The 18,624-nt window shown below is 31.6% G+C and overlaps 2 protein-coding genes across 3 annotated transcripts; both read left to right on the top strand.

Moving 5' to 3' along the window:
- Window positions 1–1,794: 1,794 nt before the first annotated feature.
- LOC103492470 (uncharacterized) lies at window positions 1,795–6,127 on the top strand. The gene is made up of 11 exons (XM_008452869.3): window positions 1,795–2,087; window positions 2,514–2,791; window positions 3,024–3,107; window positions 3,645–3,778; window positions 3,873–3,970; window positions 4,087–4,175; window positions 4,292–4,403; window positions 4,822–4,976; window positions 5,262–5,332; window positions 5,636–5,750; window positions 5,839–6,127. The coding sequence occupies exons 2-11, from the start codon at window positions 2,564–2,566 to the stop codon at window positions 6,004–6,006; spliced, it is 1,254 nt and encodes a 417-aa protein (XP_008451091.2). The 5' UTR covers window positions 1,795–2,087; window positions 2,514–2,563; the 3' UTR covers window positions 6,007–6,127.
- A 7,790-nt stretch (window positions 6,128–13,917) lies between these two features.
- LOC103492543 (probable inactive receptor kinase At5g10020) lies at window positions 13,918–18,624 on the top strand. Of its 2 annotated transcripts, none has more exons than XM_051081437.1 (4): window positions 13,918–15,397; window positions 16,014–16,667; window positions 16,761–17,576; window positions 17,736–18,624. In XM_051081437.1, exons 1-4 carry the CDS (start codon window positions 14,497–14,499, stop codon window positions 18,323–18,325), a joined length of 2,961 nt encoding a protein of 986 aa, XP_050937394.1. In that variant the 5' UTR covers window positions 13,918–14,496; the 3' UTR covers window positions 18,326–18,624. The 2 variants fall into 2 exon arrangements, with proteins under 2 accessions (XP_050937394.1, XP_016901019.2); XM_017045530.2 differs by having other exon boundaries at window positions 13,920–14,290; window positions 14,465–15,397; window positions 16,014–17,576.

Here is an 18,624-nt window from a genome sequence, read left to right as displayed (position 1 = left end):
AAAATGAAATTAAACAAAGTACTGCAGTTTTAATTAATTAGAAGTGAACATTGATATATAAAGAGCGATAAATTACTTCTTCAACCATAACAATGAGTCTCAAAGCATTTACTTATTCTTCGTTTTCTTGATACATTGTAACAATTTTCTATGAATGTCACTTGAAAAAATCTAAGATCACATATTCACATTAATTATACACAACAAAATATAGTTCTAAATGTAATCTAGAAATAAATTTATAAAAATGACTTCACAAATTTAATGTAATAGAACAATTCAAATCTTAAAATAAAATATAACAAGAGAAAAAAAGAAAAAGAAAAGAAAATCTACCTTGAACTTGAACCATCCCAAAAATTGAATAAGAAGAAAAGAAAGAAAATCAATTAGTTTCTTTTCAATTACGTAGAAATATTTATTAGAAAGACAAAACTATATCATAATAAATGATATAATATCATTTTTCTACTCTCTTATGTATATCTTTATGTCTTTCTCTAAAATCATCCAAGTATTAATATATTATAACACAAGAAATATATTTCAACATAAAAGCAAAGCCAACGATGAATGATGAGAGTTTGATCAATCAATATTATATAACGAAAATTATTATAAGAAAAAAATATATACCTTTGCGGCTTTGCCATAGGAAAAATACATGTAGCTTGTAAAAAAATGGAAAATCAACCTAAGTAGACAGAAATTCAAATGTCTTAAGAAAATGATCGAAGAGATGTCTTTGTATATAGATGAGGATCCTATTATTCAATATAAATTCATAATATTTAGAAATTAAATTATTAAAATAAATAGATAAAAACCTTTCATTTATTCTTTATATTATAAATAAAAACAAGTAATAAATCAATTATAAAATAATATAATTCATAAAAAGATTTTCAGAAAACTCAGGGAATATAAATGGCTTGTTTTCTTTCCTTTTTTTTTATTAATTTAAATAATAACTAATATGTATTTTAAAATATAGGATAATATTATAAATTTAAAATTTGGCTAAGGGTATAACCGTCTAAAAATAATTTTTCTTTTAAATCACTTTTAATATAGTGAGAATATATAACACATCAACTATATGTACCTAAAAGAAGTGATATGTACATTACAGTAATATTGTAAGCGGATTTCAAATATCTCAATTAATATGAGTACTATCAAGTAGATTAAAAATACGTCAAATAATTAGTAACATACTAAATCAATTTTTAGTTTTTTTATATCGTTGTCATTTGTTATCTTCGACTCTTACGCTTTCTTATACTTAAATATTTTAAACCTAACAATTACGAAGATAAGTATCGGACTTTCCACTTGAATGTAGAAGATCATAATTAATAATACTAAGGGTGCGTTTGGGGGAGGGAAAGAGTTATGGGGGAAAAGGATTATAATAATCCTAGGATTATGATAATCCTAGTGTTATGATAATATGTGTTTGGGGGAAAGAATATAAAAGGTAGTATTATAATAGTATGTGTTTGGGAGAGAGATTATGATAGTAGTGTTATAGTAATATGTGTTTGGGGGAAGGATTATGATTGTAGTAATTTAAAAAATAATAATAGAATTTAGATTGGGTTATTTAGGTAGGGTAATGTAGGGTTGTAAGAAAGTAAAAATAGGATAATAGGGTTATTTAGGGATTAGGATTATTTATCATATTTCTTGGGCCAAACACGGTTTGGCCCAATTTCCTAATCCTTTTCCCTCTAAAACCCCACCCCAAACACGCCCTAATTGTTGTTCTTGCCCTTGTGAGAGTGAAGGAATGTGAGATTTGGGCAAAAGTTGAAACAACCTTTGAAAAGTTGACTTTCAATATCACAAAGTCAACTAGGGCAACTTAAAAAAAGAACCGCTTCTTCTTCAAGTGAGCGCGGCCGACCCCCCACTCTCCGTTCACTGCCACCGTAGCCTCGCCACCGTTCAATCAGTTTGCAGCCGTATTCAGTCGCTGGTCACCGCCTGCAGGTCCACTACCCCACGACGTCGAGGTTGACGTGAACCAGCAGCCCAACAACGCTGATTTTCCCTGGCCATTTGTTGGAACGTTATACAGGAAGGTATTGAGTTTTCTTTGGTGCAGTTTTAAAAATTTGTTTCATTGTTTATTTTGCTTGATTATCTTCACCAACAGTGAAGAAAATTAAACACAATTTCTTTTTGGTTGGTTTTTTCTTTCATCTCTATTCAACTCGTCTAAATGAAAATGTAAAACTAAGAACGTGTACCTTGCAAATAAGGGGAAAAAACAGGTTGAATCAATGAAAAGTAGGAATAAAAACTTTATCATTCTTACCTGAATCAATACATTTAGAGGAAACAGCGTTTAAGAAGATGAATACAGCAAAAAAAGGAAAAAAAAAAAAAGGTTTTTAGGGTGTGAAAACAAAAAAGAAGGTTTTTCGGATGTGAAAAAAAAAAAAAGGATTGTATGGTAATGGCCGATGAATCTTTTGGTTGGTTGATTTTCATCCCTTGTGCAACAGGTTTGGCTTGTGATTGATGAAACTTTGTTTCTGAGGTTGAGGCTGACAATATGGAAGAGATTGGTGCGGTGGAATCCATGGATAAACTTAGTAGCCTTCGTATCACCTCTTTAGATGATGATGATGACATTCATGATGATGAAGAATTGCAAGATGACTATGACACTGATGAGGATGAAGAAATGAATGAATCAGTGGTTTTGGGTTTCGTTACGAACCCCAAAAATTCGTGGTCTCTTCTTCCCCAGCTATTTCCAAGCAAGGCTGGAGGAGTACCGGTGTGTAAGCATAATCCACATCCATATCATTCGAATTTCTCTTTTATATTATACGTGTTCATCAATTTTTTGTGTGAACTTGAATGTTGTTTGTGGTGATTGGAAATGTATGTTTTTTTGTTCTTCTTGTAATATCAAATGGTACTGAAGTTGGAGAACTATTATTTGTATAGAATTATTAATACTAATGTAGCGAATTCGTATTTGATTGCATGAATAAATGGCACCTTAGGCTTGGTTGGATCCAGTGAATTTGCCGTCTGGAAGGTCTTGCCTTTGTGATATATGTGGAGAGCCTTTGCAGTTTTTAATTCAGGTATTTGTTCGGTCTCAAATTCTTCAAGTGTTTTCTTTTGCTTTCTCCTTACATCTTTTTCTGTCTGAAATCTCTAAACAATTAGGCTTTTGCTCAAGAAGTTAAAACATCCATTCTATGCATTATTAACTCCTTACACTGTGGGTTGCACGACTAAACAACTTTTTAAGCTTCACAACCCTATTCCTTGTCCGAAACACTCATGTAGCAACTAAAATAGGAAGAAAGCCTTTGTAAACTGCTCTCAAGATTTCACAACTCCGTCTTTGGCCCAAATGCCCCCTTAGTAACTAAAATAGGAAGAGAGATTTTGTCAACTGATAGTCCAATGACTCTATGTGGGAAGAACATAATAATATTAATTTATCGAATTTCAACATGTTGAGGAGTTAGGAAATACCATTTGTATATTTTTTTTAAGGTTCGAACTTTATTTCTTATTGATACCATATAGTTTCTTTTCATTGCAAACTATTATTGATGTTCCAGATGGACGTATAGCTTATGATGGTTTGTTCCTGTTCATTAAATTGTTAGATTTATGCTCCTATTGTGGAGAAGGACTCAACATTTCATCGAACATTATTTGTGTTTATGTGTCCATCCATGACTTGTCTTCTACGAGATCAACATGAGCAGTGGAAAAGCAAGTCTGAGAAGTCATCTCGTAGGTATCACAAGTTGGCTTTCAGATGAAATAATTTTACTTCATCATTGTCTGACATTTTAAAACTTTCCTTAGTAACTTTGTAATTGTTTTGGAAGTGTGAAGGTTTTCCGCAGTCAATTACCCCGTAATAATCCCTTTTACTCGAGTGAACCTCCAAAACATGATGGGAGTGACAAACTCTGTCAATCTGGAGGTAGTTTTGATTTATTCTTCCTTACATCAGAGGCCTCAATTTCCTTTAATATATTAATGTTCTTTAAAATGGCACTGATTTATAAAACATGTCTTACATATGTGATGTTGTTTTAGTTGCACGTTGTACCTGGTGCGGTACTTGGAAAGGAGACAAAGTTTGTAGCAAGTGTAGAACAGCACGCTATTGTTCTGAGAAACATCAGGTAATGTATTTGCAGCGCCGCAAGTAAAATTTGTTGTATTTCGAATTCTCATACAGCATAACCAAATTAACTTCTTGATTCCAATCCTCAATACTCTATTCTATATATATCTTCAGGCTACTCATTGGCGTACTGGCCATAAAACTGATTGCCAACGAATGTGCATGTCTTCTCAGTTATCAAGTTCTAAACTGACTAATAATCATCACGAAACAGATATTGAGAAAGGTTAGTGAAGAAAAAACCTCTCTGGACATTAATGAGATATTAGGAAGATTCATATTTTTTTTATTTTATGTTTTGGATTTACTTGCCTAGGATTTCTGGTTTCTTTTGCATTCCATACATGACTTGGATTCCTTTTTTTTTTTTTTTGTGCAGAATATTTGAAGGATTATCAATTCTTTAGATAAATGTAAATTTGTACAATTGGATGAAATGTGATATGTAGCTTAAATTTATACACAGTAGCACTTACCCAAAAAAGTACTTAAATCTAATAGAAGCTATAGGATCAATTGCTTGACTAAGATGTATGAGAAGTATTCTTTCTTATCTCAAAAAGAAAAAGAAAAAAAAAAAAAAAAAAAAAGGTGTGGGAAGTAGCCTTTAAAATTTAACTGAGATTTATTTGCTTTTTGGACAGTTTCAAGCAAGCATCTTTGGCCTGAATTTGAGATTATGCATGAATACGAAAGTGAGTTCGACATTGAAATATCTCAAGACAATTCTTATGTAAATGCTTTGGTTTGTAAGGATAGGATGGATGACTCGATGAAGTCATTGTTGGCCAAATTTGAGGTATTGATCTTTATGGTATCATATCATTTGAAAACGTTTAGTCTTCTTTGGTAGTGTCCTTTTTGTAACCTATTTTTTAGTAGTTGTTCAACTATTTTGAAGAATTGAAGTTCCCTTTGTACTATTGAGTTGGGTTTCTTTGTATATGTGGCTCCTTTTGTAGTTTGATTTGCTTCTTTTTTATATTGCTTGTTTGTATTCTTTCATTTACATAAGAAAGTGCCGTATTTCATAAAAAATGTAAATCATTTCCTTGCTAAGTTTTATGAAATCTTTGATATTCAGGGAGACGATGATAGAAAGTCTTGGGCTTCTTTTCAAGCTCGAATATCAAAGGCACCTGAACAAGTGTTGAGGTAATATCAATAGTTGATGTTTTCTACTGAAATTTTACAAATTTGGTTGAACTCGTTCATGTCCAGAGATCTCTGGTCAAAGGGGAACTACAAATCACAAAAGTTGATTATTTGCTTGATATTTTCTAAATCTAATCAAGAGGCTAAATACAATTAAAATCTTATCATCACATAAACATTTTAGCCTTAGCAATGCTACCACACTCATGATCACAATCAATCACGTGTACTTACATTTTTACTTGACTAGGTTTTTCATCTCAATGTCATGTCATTAATTTCATTAATAAAAAATGGAAGCAGATATTGTAGAGATGTGGGATCTAAACCTTTATGGCCAACTTCAAGCGGTCTGCCTTCCGAAGCAGACATCCCAAAATGCAATTACTGCAGCGGTCCCATGTGTTATGAATTTCAGGTAAGTCCTGCACTCGTCTTTTTTCTGGGTTCACATTTGGATTCTTTAGTTTTGTTAGTTATAGATACTTTGCATTGGTCAACAACAGATCTTGCCTCAATTGCTTTATTATTTCGGGGTAAAGAATGATGTGGACTCACTCGATTGGGCCACAATTGTTGTGTATACATGTGAAGCCTCCTGCGAGTCCAGCGTAGCTTATAAAGAGGAGTTTGCTTGGGTTCAACTCTCTGTCCCATCAGCTGGTCACCAGTAATATTTTTTGCCAGTTTTGTTCTTCAGCAATTCTTATTGCCATATGATGAGTATGTTTTTTGTTTACTCTTCCAATATTTCTCAGAATGTTAAATTATAGAAATCAACTATTTTCTGCCTCATCTTTTTTTCTGTATTTTATAAATCTTGCGCTTATCATAATTATTACATCTTTTCTCAACTTTCTTTTAAGAAAAATTGGATATGGTATATTAGGAGTGCTCGAGGAAAACTGAAAAACCGAAAAAAACCACTTTGGTCTAAGTGGTTTAGTCAGCCCAGTTTTCCTAAAATTGAGCTACACCGAGCCGCTTAAACCCCTACTTTGGTTCATGCAAGAAACTTGTTCAATTGTTTGCAAGTTTGTTTGTGCTGTGTAGAAAGAAACAGTTGTTTACATAGGTGAAGATATAAGTTTTCATTATGTAGAGTATTTTCAAGGGAACCATGTTTTGGGAAGTCCTTAACAACAAAGTGAATTTTTAAGTGCAAATTAGTTGGATCTAAAAACCAAGTCAGGTTATTGACCAAGGAGCATTATTATTGACGTACAATCTAGTTTAGAGAACTACAATTGTAAATTGTTAGAGTTGTATGATGTTGGATAATTCCTTCAATCTTGGTTCTTTGTATCCTAGATTCATGTAGGAGTGAAAGCAAAACTCGAAAAGGAGACCAAGAGTGCCTACCGATATGAGTTTTAAGCGGTTTGGGTTGAGGGGTTTAGCTAAACCAAATTGCGTATGCTCAAAATCAACCGATCAACTAGAAAGACAAATTGTAAACCTAAGTTTAACTCAACTAAACTGGACTACTTATGATATTTGACATCATTTAGAAGGGTAAAGGTTCAATTTCTGATTCTTTTGACCTTTAAAATTTTAGTTTTTCATTTCAAAGCCTAAACCATAAACTCAAAGTTAACTAACATGGATTAGCCTAGTGGTAGAAAAGAATACATAGTCTTAGTAATTAAGAAATCATTGGTTTAATTCATGTGACCACTTTTTTTATGAGTTTTCTTGACACCAAATGTTATAGAGTTGAGTTGTTCCGTGAGATTAGTCGAAGTGCGCGTAAGCTGACCAAGACACTCACAAATATCAAAAAGAAAAGAAAACAAACAATAAACCTAAAGTTCAATTTGCCAATTCCACTATATGGTTCGGGCTTTCACTATGCAACAATATGTCAACAGTTTTATTGTATCGACGTATTTCTCTCTACTTTTTCAGTGGCAATGTACAGTTTACAATCCCTTTATCAAGCTTTGAGCATTGAGTCTAAGGTTACTTTTTAGTGTTTGGTTGTTTGCTTATTTTGTTTTCAATCGTTTGTGTTTTGTACTTTGTTTAAAGTCAAAAAGCTAGTGTCTTACTTTTTAGTGTTCTATTCACATCTATTTATTCTTTTTCTAATTGTCATATGTGATATCATGACAACAATTTATTACAATTCAACAATGTATGAAGGTGAAGTCGATTTAGATGAAGCTGCACTTATATTCTACCATTATTGGGTCTGCCGTTGAAGAAAGAACTAAAAAAATCATGGATAATTATCTTAAATGACAAAACTGCTAAAAATATTACAAATACAAGAATCTCACATGGATGTATTATTTTTAAAATTCTTTGCAACCTTATTTGGAAATGCTAAGAAAGTGCTCCTTCCCTAAAGTTCTTAAATCCTTCGCATGATATTTCAGCATCGAGCTTTTGAGTATCCTCAATCTCTAAACTAAAAATTGTGTACTTTGGTGATATATTTATCATATTTTTCATTGTTTTTGCGCATGGACATTTTAACGGTAACTATTCATACTTATATTTGGCCTAAAGTTTATCTTCATTACGATTGAACGAGTTGGCAAAATGATCCTAGTATGTTTTATTCTTGTTCTTTTCTTTGGTTGTGGATTTGATAATGGCAACCATCATTTTCTAAAGTGACATAATCTTCGTTTTTCGTTGCAATCCTATCACTTATCTTATCACCCATGACAAGTAGAACACTCTTGAAGTTTTTTTGTTTTTTTAAGAGCTTTTTAGTGGGGTAGTTATTTTTTTTTCTTTTTCCAACTAAAAATGTTCTTTTTTTTAACTCTTTTGACCGTTAGTTGACTAATAATAAAATGAGTGGACAATAAGTTTAGTTAACTAAATTATTATTATTTATTTTACGTATTTTGTTATATCAGCATTGTAAATTATTTAAGATTATTTCTCAAATCTTGTGCGCTAAAAGTTTCATTTTCAAAATCTTATGACATAAGCATAAGAAATCAACTACCTTCAAATTTTATGGACTAAAAGTTCTTTTCCTTTTACCTTAGTGATATTTTTTTTTAGTGCAACAAGTTCGAGATGAAAAATTGAATGAATCTTGAAACTTTATGCACGAAAACAATGTCAATAAAACTCCTTCTTTTCTCTTTTGGGCTAAACAAAATATGGAACAACAATGATATTAAATATAGTAAACAAAGAAAACACCAACGGGACGTTTGATTAACGATAAAAATAAATAGTTGAGTTATTGTTGGAGTTGACATGAATAACGATGTGGGAAATGTGAGTATTCTAATGAGCAATGTGAATAACGAGTTAGTAAACCACTTTAACTATTGATGAATCAAAAGGTGAGTCGATTTTTTTTTACCTATCCAACTCAACTCTCTTAAAGTACTTAAGTTGTCAAACAATTCCTAGATGGCAACCCTCAATTAGAAGAAAAAAAAAAGAGCATTTCCCTCTAAAATAAAATAAAAGTTAATTTGATATATTGAGCTTTGATTGCATAATTATTAGAAAGAGGAAAGTTTATTCTTAATCAAAATGTGATGATTAGATTTAACATATAATGAAAAGACCAATATTTATTTCATCATTAAAGTATCATAAATGTTATCTAACCTTACAACTATTTGTTGCCTTTGTTGTTTAGAAACTCACCTTTTGGGCAAAGCATTTACAAAGGCTTTAATTTTATTCTTTATGTATAAACTTTTTCGTTCAATTATTTACAATTATTGGGTTTTAAATTAAAAGAATATTGACAAGGAAATGTAAAAAAATATATATATTTTAAATAACAAAATTTCTAAAAAAACAATAACAAATATAGCAAAACAAATACATAAATAGTAATCTATCAAAATCTATCGTATATAAACTATAATGTTTTGTTATATTTTATAAATGTAAATTAATATCTTAGTTAACTTTTTGCATTGTAATTTCTTACTTTTTTTTTTTCTTTTTTTTTTGTGGGTATGGATTCACTTTTTACAATGGGAGCCATAATAGAGACAATGTGTATACTTTTTATTTTATTGATGGGCAGCCCCTTTATGAATGAGTGGTTTTTTTCTCTTTGAAAGTGAAGCTTTTGAAAAGTTATTCATTAAATTGAAAAATGTCATCAGCATAGAGACAAAATTACATATTTATAGGAATAATTTATTGTTGGTTTTTAGGGATACTTACAGTGAGTAAAAATGTAATTTATTTTGAAACATAAAGATCAAATGAAAATAAAACTCAAAATACGAGTAAAAATGTAATTTATTTTGAAACCTAAGGACTAAAGGAGAACTAAACTCAAGACATAAGGACATAAGAGTAAGATTGTAACATTTTGAAACTACAAGATGAAAACTAAACTCAAAGCTCAAAAGTAAAAATGTTACCCCTTTGAAATATATAAACCAAATAGAAACAAACTAGCTAGATCGACCTAAAATACTTTTTTCTCTTCGTTTAAAATATGAAGACTAAATTTAAGATTTATGATTAGTACATGAATTAAAATTGAACACCTAAAAGTAGGAGAATTGTCAAAAATAGTAAAATTGACCAAATATTTACTCTTTGTAACCATTTATATTGGAATTTTTTTATTTAGTGGGTTTTTGTTACGAAGGTAAATATATACATGCATGCATATATATATATGGTTATTATTCTTAAGAAAATTGTGAAATTGATGGTTAATGATCAAAATATTATAAAAATTAATAATATAGATCTCCATTAGTATGTTTAGTGTCCATACAGTCATGTGTTACTCTCTCTCTTATCAACTCCTAAGCCAATTATCTTGAAGATATTTATTCTGAGTAAACATGTAATCCACCTCCTACTTTCCAAATTGTCTATACAATGACATTTGGTAGATTTGTAGAACACACGCGTTATAGAGAAATCTATGAAATTTGGAAAAAGCAGATAATTTATTTATATATTATATTATATTTATCGTAATAGTATGTTTGTAATAGTATGTTTGTGTTTCATTTTGAGCATACAAAATTAGATAATAGCCAATATTTAATTGAAAAAATAAAAAGAAAAAGAAAGGGTGAATGAAAGGAAAAAGTAATGTCTGATTTAGGAACAACGCATAGAGAATGTAAAGATAATATAAATGGTAAAAGAAAGAACATAGTAAAGGAATCTTAAAAGGGTAGAAAAAGACAAAATAAATATAAAATAGAGTGAAGAAAAGAAAAAAGAAAAAGAAAAAAGAAAAAGAAAAATAGAAGAAATCCAAAATTGTAAGGCATTGTATTTTGTTTGTCTGATTAAGGGGATGGGTATGTGTGTCACTTTCTTTGGGCATCTTTGCATTTATACTATATACCAATTGCATTCAATTCCCCTATTACACTATTCTTATTTTTTAGCCCAATTCTAATTCATTTTTTCTATATATATATATATATAAACCCTACTCTGAAGGCCATTCTCGTAATTTCATTCCTTGATTTAATTTAATTATTATTTACGTCTCCTTTACGTAGTTTCACAATTTGTGACAAACTTTTCTTTTCTTCCTATATGTATATATGCTTTTAGATGATGTTATTTAATGTTTGAGTTTTTCTGTCGTTGATGAGTGATAGTTTGGATATATTCTTGTATCATAATTACTTCTTTATAGCAACACTCTTCGAGATTAATGCGAACTTTAGACGGTTTAGAATTCACGGTTTATTAAGAAAAGATGTAGTTAATGTGAGTATACCTCAATTTATATGTTTTTGTACTATGTATTAGCGATCAAAAGGTTTGTGGTTTGAATCTCTCTAACTTTTTATTCTACTAAAATTTAGCTTTTCAAACTTTTTTTCCTCTTACCAAATTGATTAGATAATAACTTAGGTAAATATCTTTCCAAAATTTTTAATGGAAAGGCTCATCAATTGATTTTTTTTAATTCAACAATAAACTAATCGTAAGAACTAAATTTAATATCTATTTGAAAAGTTTAAATTATAACATTGGTTCCTATATATATAGTTCGAATATAGCAAAATGAACCAAAATATATATAAATTTCAGATCTATCATTGTTAGTTATATCAATATTCGATGAAATTGTAGGACTCTATGTTTCGTCAAAATAAAAAAAAATAATAAAAAAACCTTTATAGCTACTTTTTTTTTTCTGTATAATAGGATTATTAGTTACTCGTTGGATTTATTTGACACATTTACCATTACGTGATTTAGGGTTTAGGGTTAAGTGTAAGAGCAAATAATCGCACCAAGTATTAATTTTACACAAAGTTTTACTACTTCAAGTCTTTTATCAACATTTATCATCGATAGAATTTGAAATTTTTCTATAATTTATAAATATTTTCAACAATTTTATCATTTATAATAACTCCTCTTGTAAAATCTCCAAACCATTAATTTTATCGAACTACTTTTTAGTTATAAACTATAAAAACTAAATTTTAACTTTTTCGATGATTAAAAAAGATAAAAGATTTTTCCAAAAATAATTACTTCCTTCCAACCATAAAAACTAAAACTAAATATTTTAAAATACAAAGACTAAAATTAAATGATATGAAAGAGAATCTTATTAAATGATGTATATATATATATATATATATATATATATATATATATATATATATATATATATATATATATAGTTTGGACTTAAAAGACCATTAATGTTCTTTATTGGAGGCAGTTGAAAAAGAAAATCCCTTACTCCAAAAACTATTATGTCATCTTTATGTCCAACTGCATTTCCTTGACATTAAGACCATATTACAAACCCTCAATTAATAATTAATCAATCAAAACACTCAAAATCTTTGATTATAACATTATCTCTTTCATAATATCAAACTTCTCCTACCAAATTACTGGCTTAAAATCATTCCAAATTCAAAAGTTCGAGTTTACTACGGTAAATTTGATTATATTAATACTTTTAACGTACTCTTGCTTCTTTAATATGGACTTGAAAAATTGTAGAAAAGATTTTTGAATGAAGAAAAAAATGTATTACATTTTCGACTATAATATCAAGTTTAATTGTTAATCAAGTTAAAGGTAATAAAATAAGATAAATTTAGGGTTTGTTTTCAAATATAGCAAAATATCACTGTTTATTGGTGAGAGATTACTATCATCTATCATCGATAGAAACAAATAAATGTTTATCAGTATTTAACTACTCTATTATTGATAGATAGTTAAATTTTTATTATATTCGTAAATATTTTCAAAAAGTTTGTCATTGCATCATAAATTTAGTTATATCACTTCTTCGATAACTATGAGGTTTTTAAAATAAGGAAAAATGAATAATTGGATCTATATGGGCTATTATGTGAGAACTAGGGATTCAGCTAGGGGTAAAAACGGTACGGTTTGGTCCACCAAACCGAACCTAACCAATTTATTGGTTCAAATCAAATTGAACTTAATCTTATCTATGTTGTTCGGTTCGGTTTTGAATTTGGTTTTAATCTTTTTTAAATATATAAAAATCATAATATTATAGTAACTAAAATTGATTTGGTTCGCTTTCAATTCAGTTTCAATTTCTTTGAACCGAGACAAACTGCATTTTTTGGTTTCATTGAGTTTTGTTGTTGGAATTTTTTTCGTTTAAATGGCCACCCCTAGATTGAGCTTCCAATTACATAGCAAACAAATACTTTGAATTTTTTTAAAACATATATTAAAAAAATTATTAAAAATGATAAATTTGACAAAATATAGCAAAATTTTAAATTATATGAACAATAAACATTGAGAACCATCAGTCATATAATAGAAGTTTATTAGTATTTATCATTGATAGAATCTAAATTTTTACTATATGTTGTAAATATTTTAGTTTGTTCTACTATATTTAAAAATGTTCCAAAAAGAAAGTTTGTCCCACGCCAAAAAATGATTTTATAATTGAATGAGTTACACAAAGATAATTATAGATCTCAAACTTATAAAAATATCAATAAAAATATCAAAATAACAATGTCGATAAAAATATAAACAAATAATAACGTCGTGTAAACTATAAAATAAACTGAAAAAAAAGTAAATAAACCTTTAATGTTTTTAACTAATTATGATGTTTATTATTATATTCAATAGACTATGAATTTTGATTTTATATATATATATAATTTTAAAATTTTTTAAATATAACAAAATAAATAAAAATATTTATAATATTGACCAAAATTTTAGATCGTAGGAAGGAAACACTGTAAATTGTGTTGGTAACACTGAGGAAACGAGTAAGACTCATTATTATTAACCTCAAAATCAATAATTGGATTCCCTACTTCACTTATTATAGAAAATAGTAAAAAATAATAATATTTGGGTGATGCATTCTCATTCATCTCCTTATCGATTATAAAAATGAAAAGTTTTTATGCAACTCCAGATAGGCTCATTTTTTTATAATATGAATTCACCCATGATAATTGATGACTCAAATTTTGCTTTTTGCTGAAAAATAAGGGTGGGAATGAAGGGAGAAAGGTGAAAAGGCATCGCCTTCAACCTTTGTATGGTGTTTTGCATTGGGATCTGATGGGTTTGTACCATTCAAGAGAGGAGACCTAATAAATTTAGAAAATTAACTCTCAAGTCAAAGTCAATGAATCACAACCCTCATCTCATTCATTCCCCTTCATCATCATCATCATCATCATCATCATCATCATCTTTTTTCACTAACTCACCCACTTCTCTCTCACTTTCTTTCATTGTTTATTCTTCTTAAAGGTGACTAGTTGGCAGCACTACCTACCAGCTTCATTCCCACTCCCACTACTGAAGCTCTGATCTCCATTTTTCACTCCATTCTCTCAATTTCCCCCTTCAATTTCCCTTCTTTTTCCCACCCCAAATCCTTCAATTTCACTTTTCCACTCCTTTTGGAATGTGGGTTCTTCTGTTTTTCTCCTTTTCTTTCATTTTCTTTCACTTCTTGGGATCTGAGTACCCCTGATTTTGGTAACTCGTTTTACTCTTACCCTTTTCTGCAATTTCTCTCTTGTGTAAATTCTTGGTCTGTGCTTAATTCTTGTATTTTTGTCAGTTGGGCTTGAAAGGTGTAACTAGTTTTAAGTACTTTTGTTTCGGGGTCTGTTCATTTGAATTGTGTATTGGGTTTTTTTTTTCCCACAGAGATTTTGAGCTGCTTTGTGGGTTTTGAAGCAATGCAGGCTACCTTTTTGATAATATTACTCTTTTTGTTAGTAAATGTGTTGGGACAGTCTGATTTTGCTGCACTTTTGGAGCTGAAGAAAGGCATTGTTAAAGACCCTTCTGGGAAACTTGATTCTTGGGACTCAACGTCCTTGGATTCTGATGGTTGCCCCAGTAATTGGTTTGGGATTGTTTGTGTTAATGGCCGTGTTACATCTCTTACTTTTAATAATGCTGGTTTAGTTGGTGACTTTAACTTTTCAGCCATTTCTGGTCTTTCTTTGCTTCGTAATTTATCACTTTCAAACAACCAGTTCACGGGGACTATTGCGAAAGTTGGTTTATTTAAGTCACTTGAATTCTTGGATCTATCCCGCAATAGGTTTCGTGGTACGGTACCTAGTTTGTTGATTGGTTTGGTTAACTTGGTATCGCTCAATTTTTCTTCAAACCAATTTGAAGGGACTTTCCCTACTGGTTTTGGTAAACTTACGGACTTGAAGTATGTAGACGTGCATGGTAATGGCTTCTCGGGGGATATCACCGGTTTTTTGTCTCAAATGGGCAGTGTTGTATATGTTGACTTGAGTAGCAATCGGTTTACTGGTTCGATGGATGCTGGAGTTGGGAATCCGTCTTTCATTTCCTCGATTCGGTATCTCAATATTAGCCATAACCTGTTGACTGGAGTGCTTTTTCCTCATGATGGGATGCCATATTTTGATAGCTTAGAGGTCTTTGATGCTAGTAACAATCAGTTTGTTGGCATCATACCGGACTTCAATTTTGTGGTCTCTCTACAAACGCTAATACTTGGAAGAAACAAGTTATCTGGGTCACTTCCAGAAGCTCTCTTACGAGATAGGTCAATGCTCTTGACCGAATTAGATCTTAGCCTTAATGAGCTTCAAGGTATTCACATACTATGTTGCCTATATGCTCTTTCTGGATTATTTAAATTGTAATTGATACTTGATTGTTAATACCGAAATTTCAAGTTTGATCTTCTTAAGAAATTGCACGTTGTTTTTCATAAATATTTGTGTTGCCATAGTAAAACTAGAGATGCCTTCAAGGAACAAAACGGTAATACCATAGAAATTCTGTATATCCTATGTTAATTAAGTTAAAATTCACGTTATCCGTGGATTGAGCGACAGTTACTTAGACAATGAGTTAAAGATGATTTCATCTTCTTCTTACATTTTGGAATTAAGAGGGAAGAAATGATAAAATTAAGAAACAACTGTTTTCTAATTCAACAATCGAGTTATAGGTTACAACTTCAACATATCATTGACCTTGCTTCTTTTGCTTTCTAATGTGATTCTTTAGCCATTTAAAATTATTCTATCAAATGAAAGTCTTAGCGTTCCCTGTTTGCTTTTTCAAACAAATCATATAGTTTGATAATAGCAGATGTCAATGATTTGCCTGAACATTTTCCATGGAAGCATCTCGATTCTGGGTTTCTTCATCTCCCATTATCGACCATTTTTTAACTTCTAACGACTTAATTCCATGGCAGGTCCAGTTGGGAGTATTACATCAACAACTCTGAAGAAGCTTAATATATCTTCAAACAAATTGACAGGTTCCTTGCCCGCCACGGTTGGGCGATGTGCTGTTATAGATCTTAGTAACAATATGCTTTCAGGTGATCTATCTCGGATTCAAAGTTGGGGAAATCATGTAGAAGTAATTCAGTTAAGTTCAAATTCATTGACAGGAACGTTATCAAATAAATCTTCTCAATTCTTAAGGCTTACTTTGTTGAATATCTCCAATAACTCATTGGAGGGTGTTCTTCCAACTGTGTTGGGTACATATCCTGAACTCGAGGTTATTGATTTAAGCCATAACCGGCTTAATGGTCCCGTCCCTTCTACCCTTTTTCACTCATTGAAGTTGACTGATCTTAACCTCTCAGGCAACAATTTTACTGGTCCTATACCACTCTATGAGAGTATAGATTCTACGTCAAGTTCCTCTTTGCAGAGTTCAAGCCTGAATTCTCTTGATCTTTCACGTAACTCATTGACCGGTCGCTTACCGGTGGAATTGAGTAAGTTGCACAGCTTGGTATATCTCAATCTGTCCAAAAATTACTTTGATGGCATCATCCCGGATAACCTTCCAAATAGTTTGAAGGGCTTTGATGTGTCGTTTAATAATCTATCTGGTGAAGTTCCTGGAAACTTGATGAGGTTTTCTGATTCAGCATTTCATCCAGGAAACTCCTTGCTAATTTTTCCTTCTTCCTCATCAACTCCAGGACATTTCCCTGGTCTACCGTCAACAATGCACCGGGCTCGTATGAAACCAGTAGTTAAAATTGTTCTCATTGCTGGCTTGATCGTGGTTGCTGTATCTGTAGTTCTTTTTTGTATTATATTGTATTACAGAGCCCAAAGGCTCGACCGTAGGAGCACTTCGACCAACAATGGTAAGGAAGGTGCAGTGGAAGAAGCTTCTTCTGTCACTAGTCAATCTGAAACTGATAAAAAGAAGAATGCATCAATACCTCCATCTGTTTTTCATCAAGATTTTCTGCCACCATCTCACCGAGTGGAGGGTCGTGTAGGTGGTGACATTTGGTCAGTTTCAGACAAGGCTAGAGATTTTGGCTACCATGAATCATTAGGAAAAGGAGAAGGGATATCCTCACCCATGTCTCTCATGTCATCTTCAAATCCATCGCCTTCAAAGATGCAACAACATCCAGATCATCCCCGGGCACTAAAAGTTCGCTCTCCTGATAAATTGGCTGGGGATCTACATCTTTTTGATGGCTCCTTGATGTTCACAGCGGAAGAACTTTCTCGTGCTCCAGCCGAAGTTGTAGGGAAAAGTTGTCATGGGACATTGTACAAGGCAACACTCGACTCTGGACATGTATTGGCTGTCAAATGGCTGAGGGAGGGAATGGCAAAAGGAAAAAAGGAATTTGCCAGAGAAGTGAAGAAACTGGGGAGCATCAAACACCCAAATTTAGTTTCCATCAATGGATACTATTGGGGGCCGAGGGATCACGAGAAGCTTGTTATATCAACTTTTATAAATGCACAGTCTTTGGCTTTCTATCTTCAGGGTAAGATAAAACGCATCGGCTTTTACATCGATGGAATCTCGAGTAAAGTTAGAATCCTTATTATCAACTGTGGGCTTGTACATTGAGGCATAGTGTAGTATTTGATGTAGAATCATGTCCAATATGATTGATTGAATGATGTTTTCTGTTTTCTTGCAGAGATGGAGAGAGGAGGAGTTTTGCCCTTATCTCTACTGGCCCGTCTTAAAGTTGCTTCGGACATTGCTCATTGTTTAAACTACTTTCACAATGAGAAGGCTATCCCACACGGCAACTTGAAATCCTCGAATGTTTTGTTAGAAACTTCAACTATGAATGCACGACTTACAGATTACAGTCTACACCGTATATTAACTCCCGCTGGCACAGCAGAGCAAGTTTTGAATGCAGGTGCTTTAGGTTATCGGCCACCCGAATTCGCAAGCTCGAGCAAGCCATGTCCATCATTGAAGAGTGATGTCTATGCCTATGGAGTCATCTTGTTAGAGCTCCTAACAGGAAGAAGTTCAGGGGAAATAGTTTGTGGGATCCCTGGAGTTGTTGATCTAACGGATTGGGTAAGGTACTTGGTCCGAGAAAACCGGTTCGACGAGTGCATCGACCAGTCAATTCTGGACCTCAATGGCGACGAAAAGCCACCAAAACAACTTGAAGATATGCTTCAGATGGCTCTAAGATGCACTCTATCAGCAGCTGAGAGGCCTGACATGAAAACTGTCTATGAAGAACTTTTAGTGATTGTGCAGTAGAAGGAAAATCACGGTACAGAAGCTTTAACTCAAGCTTTTTTTTTCTTTTTTAAATTGCTAACATCATTGTTTTTACATCATCAATAATCTGTCGTTTTCTCCAATTTGCACCATTTTTCGAGTTGATCCAAGATGTAATTTGTTCTATAAACTTAAGTTAATTGCAAGTACATAGTCCATAAGGTATTAGCAGGAGTTGAGTTTGTGTATACAGTTCATGAAGGAGTTGGAATTTAATTTAGGCCATTGGTTGTTCTTAAACCTCTCAGCTCCTAATGATTAATTAACATTATTTGAAA

The sequence above is a fragment of the Cucumis melo genome, chromosome 2, assembly GCF_025177605.1.
Source record: "Cucumis melo cultivar AY chromosome 2, USDA_Cmelo_AY_1.0, whole genome shotgun sequence".
Classification (NCBI taxonomy): Eukaryota; Viridiplantae; Streptophyta; class Magnoliopsida; order Cucurbitales; family Cucurbitaceae; genus Cucumis; species Cucumis melo.
This window is presented reverse-complemented; position numbering and strand designations above follow the sequence as displayed.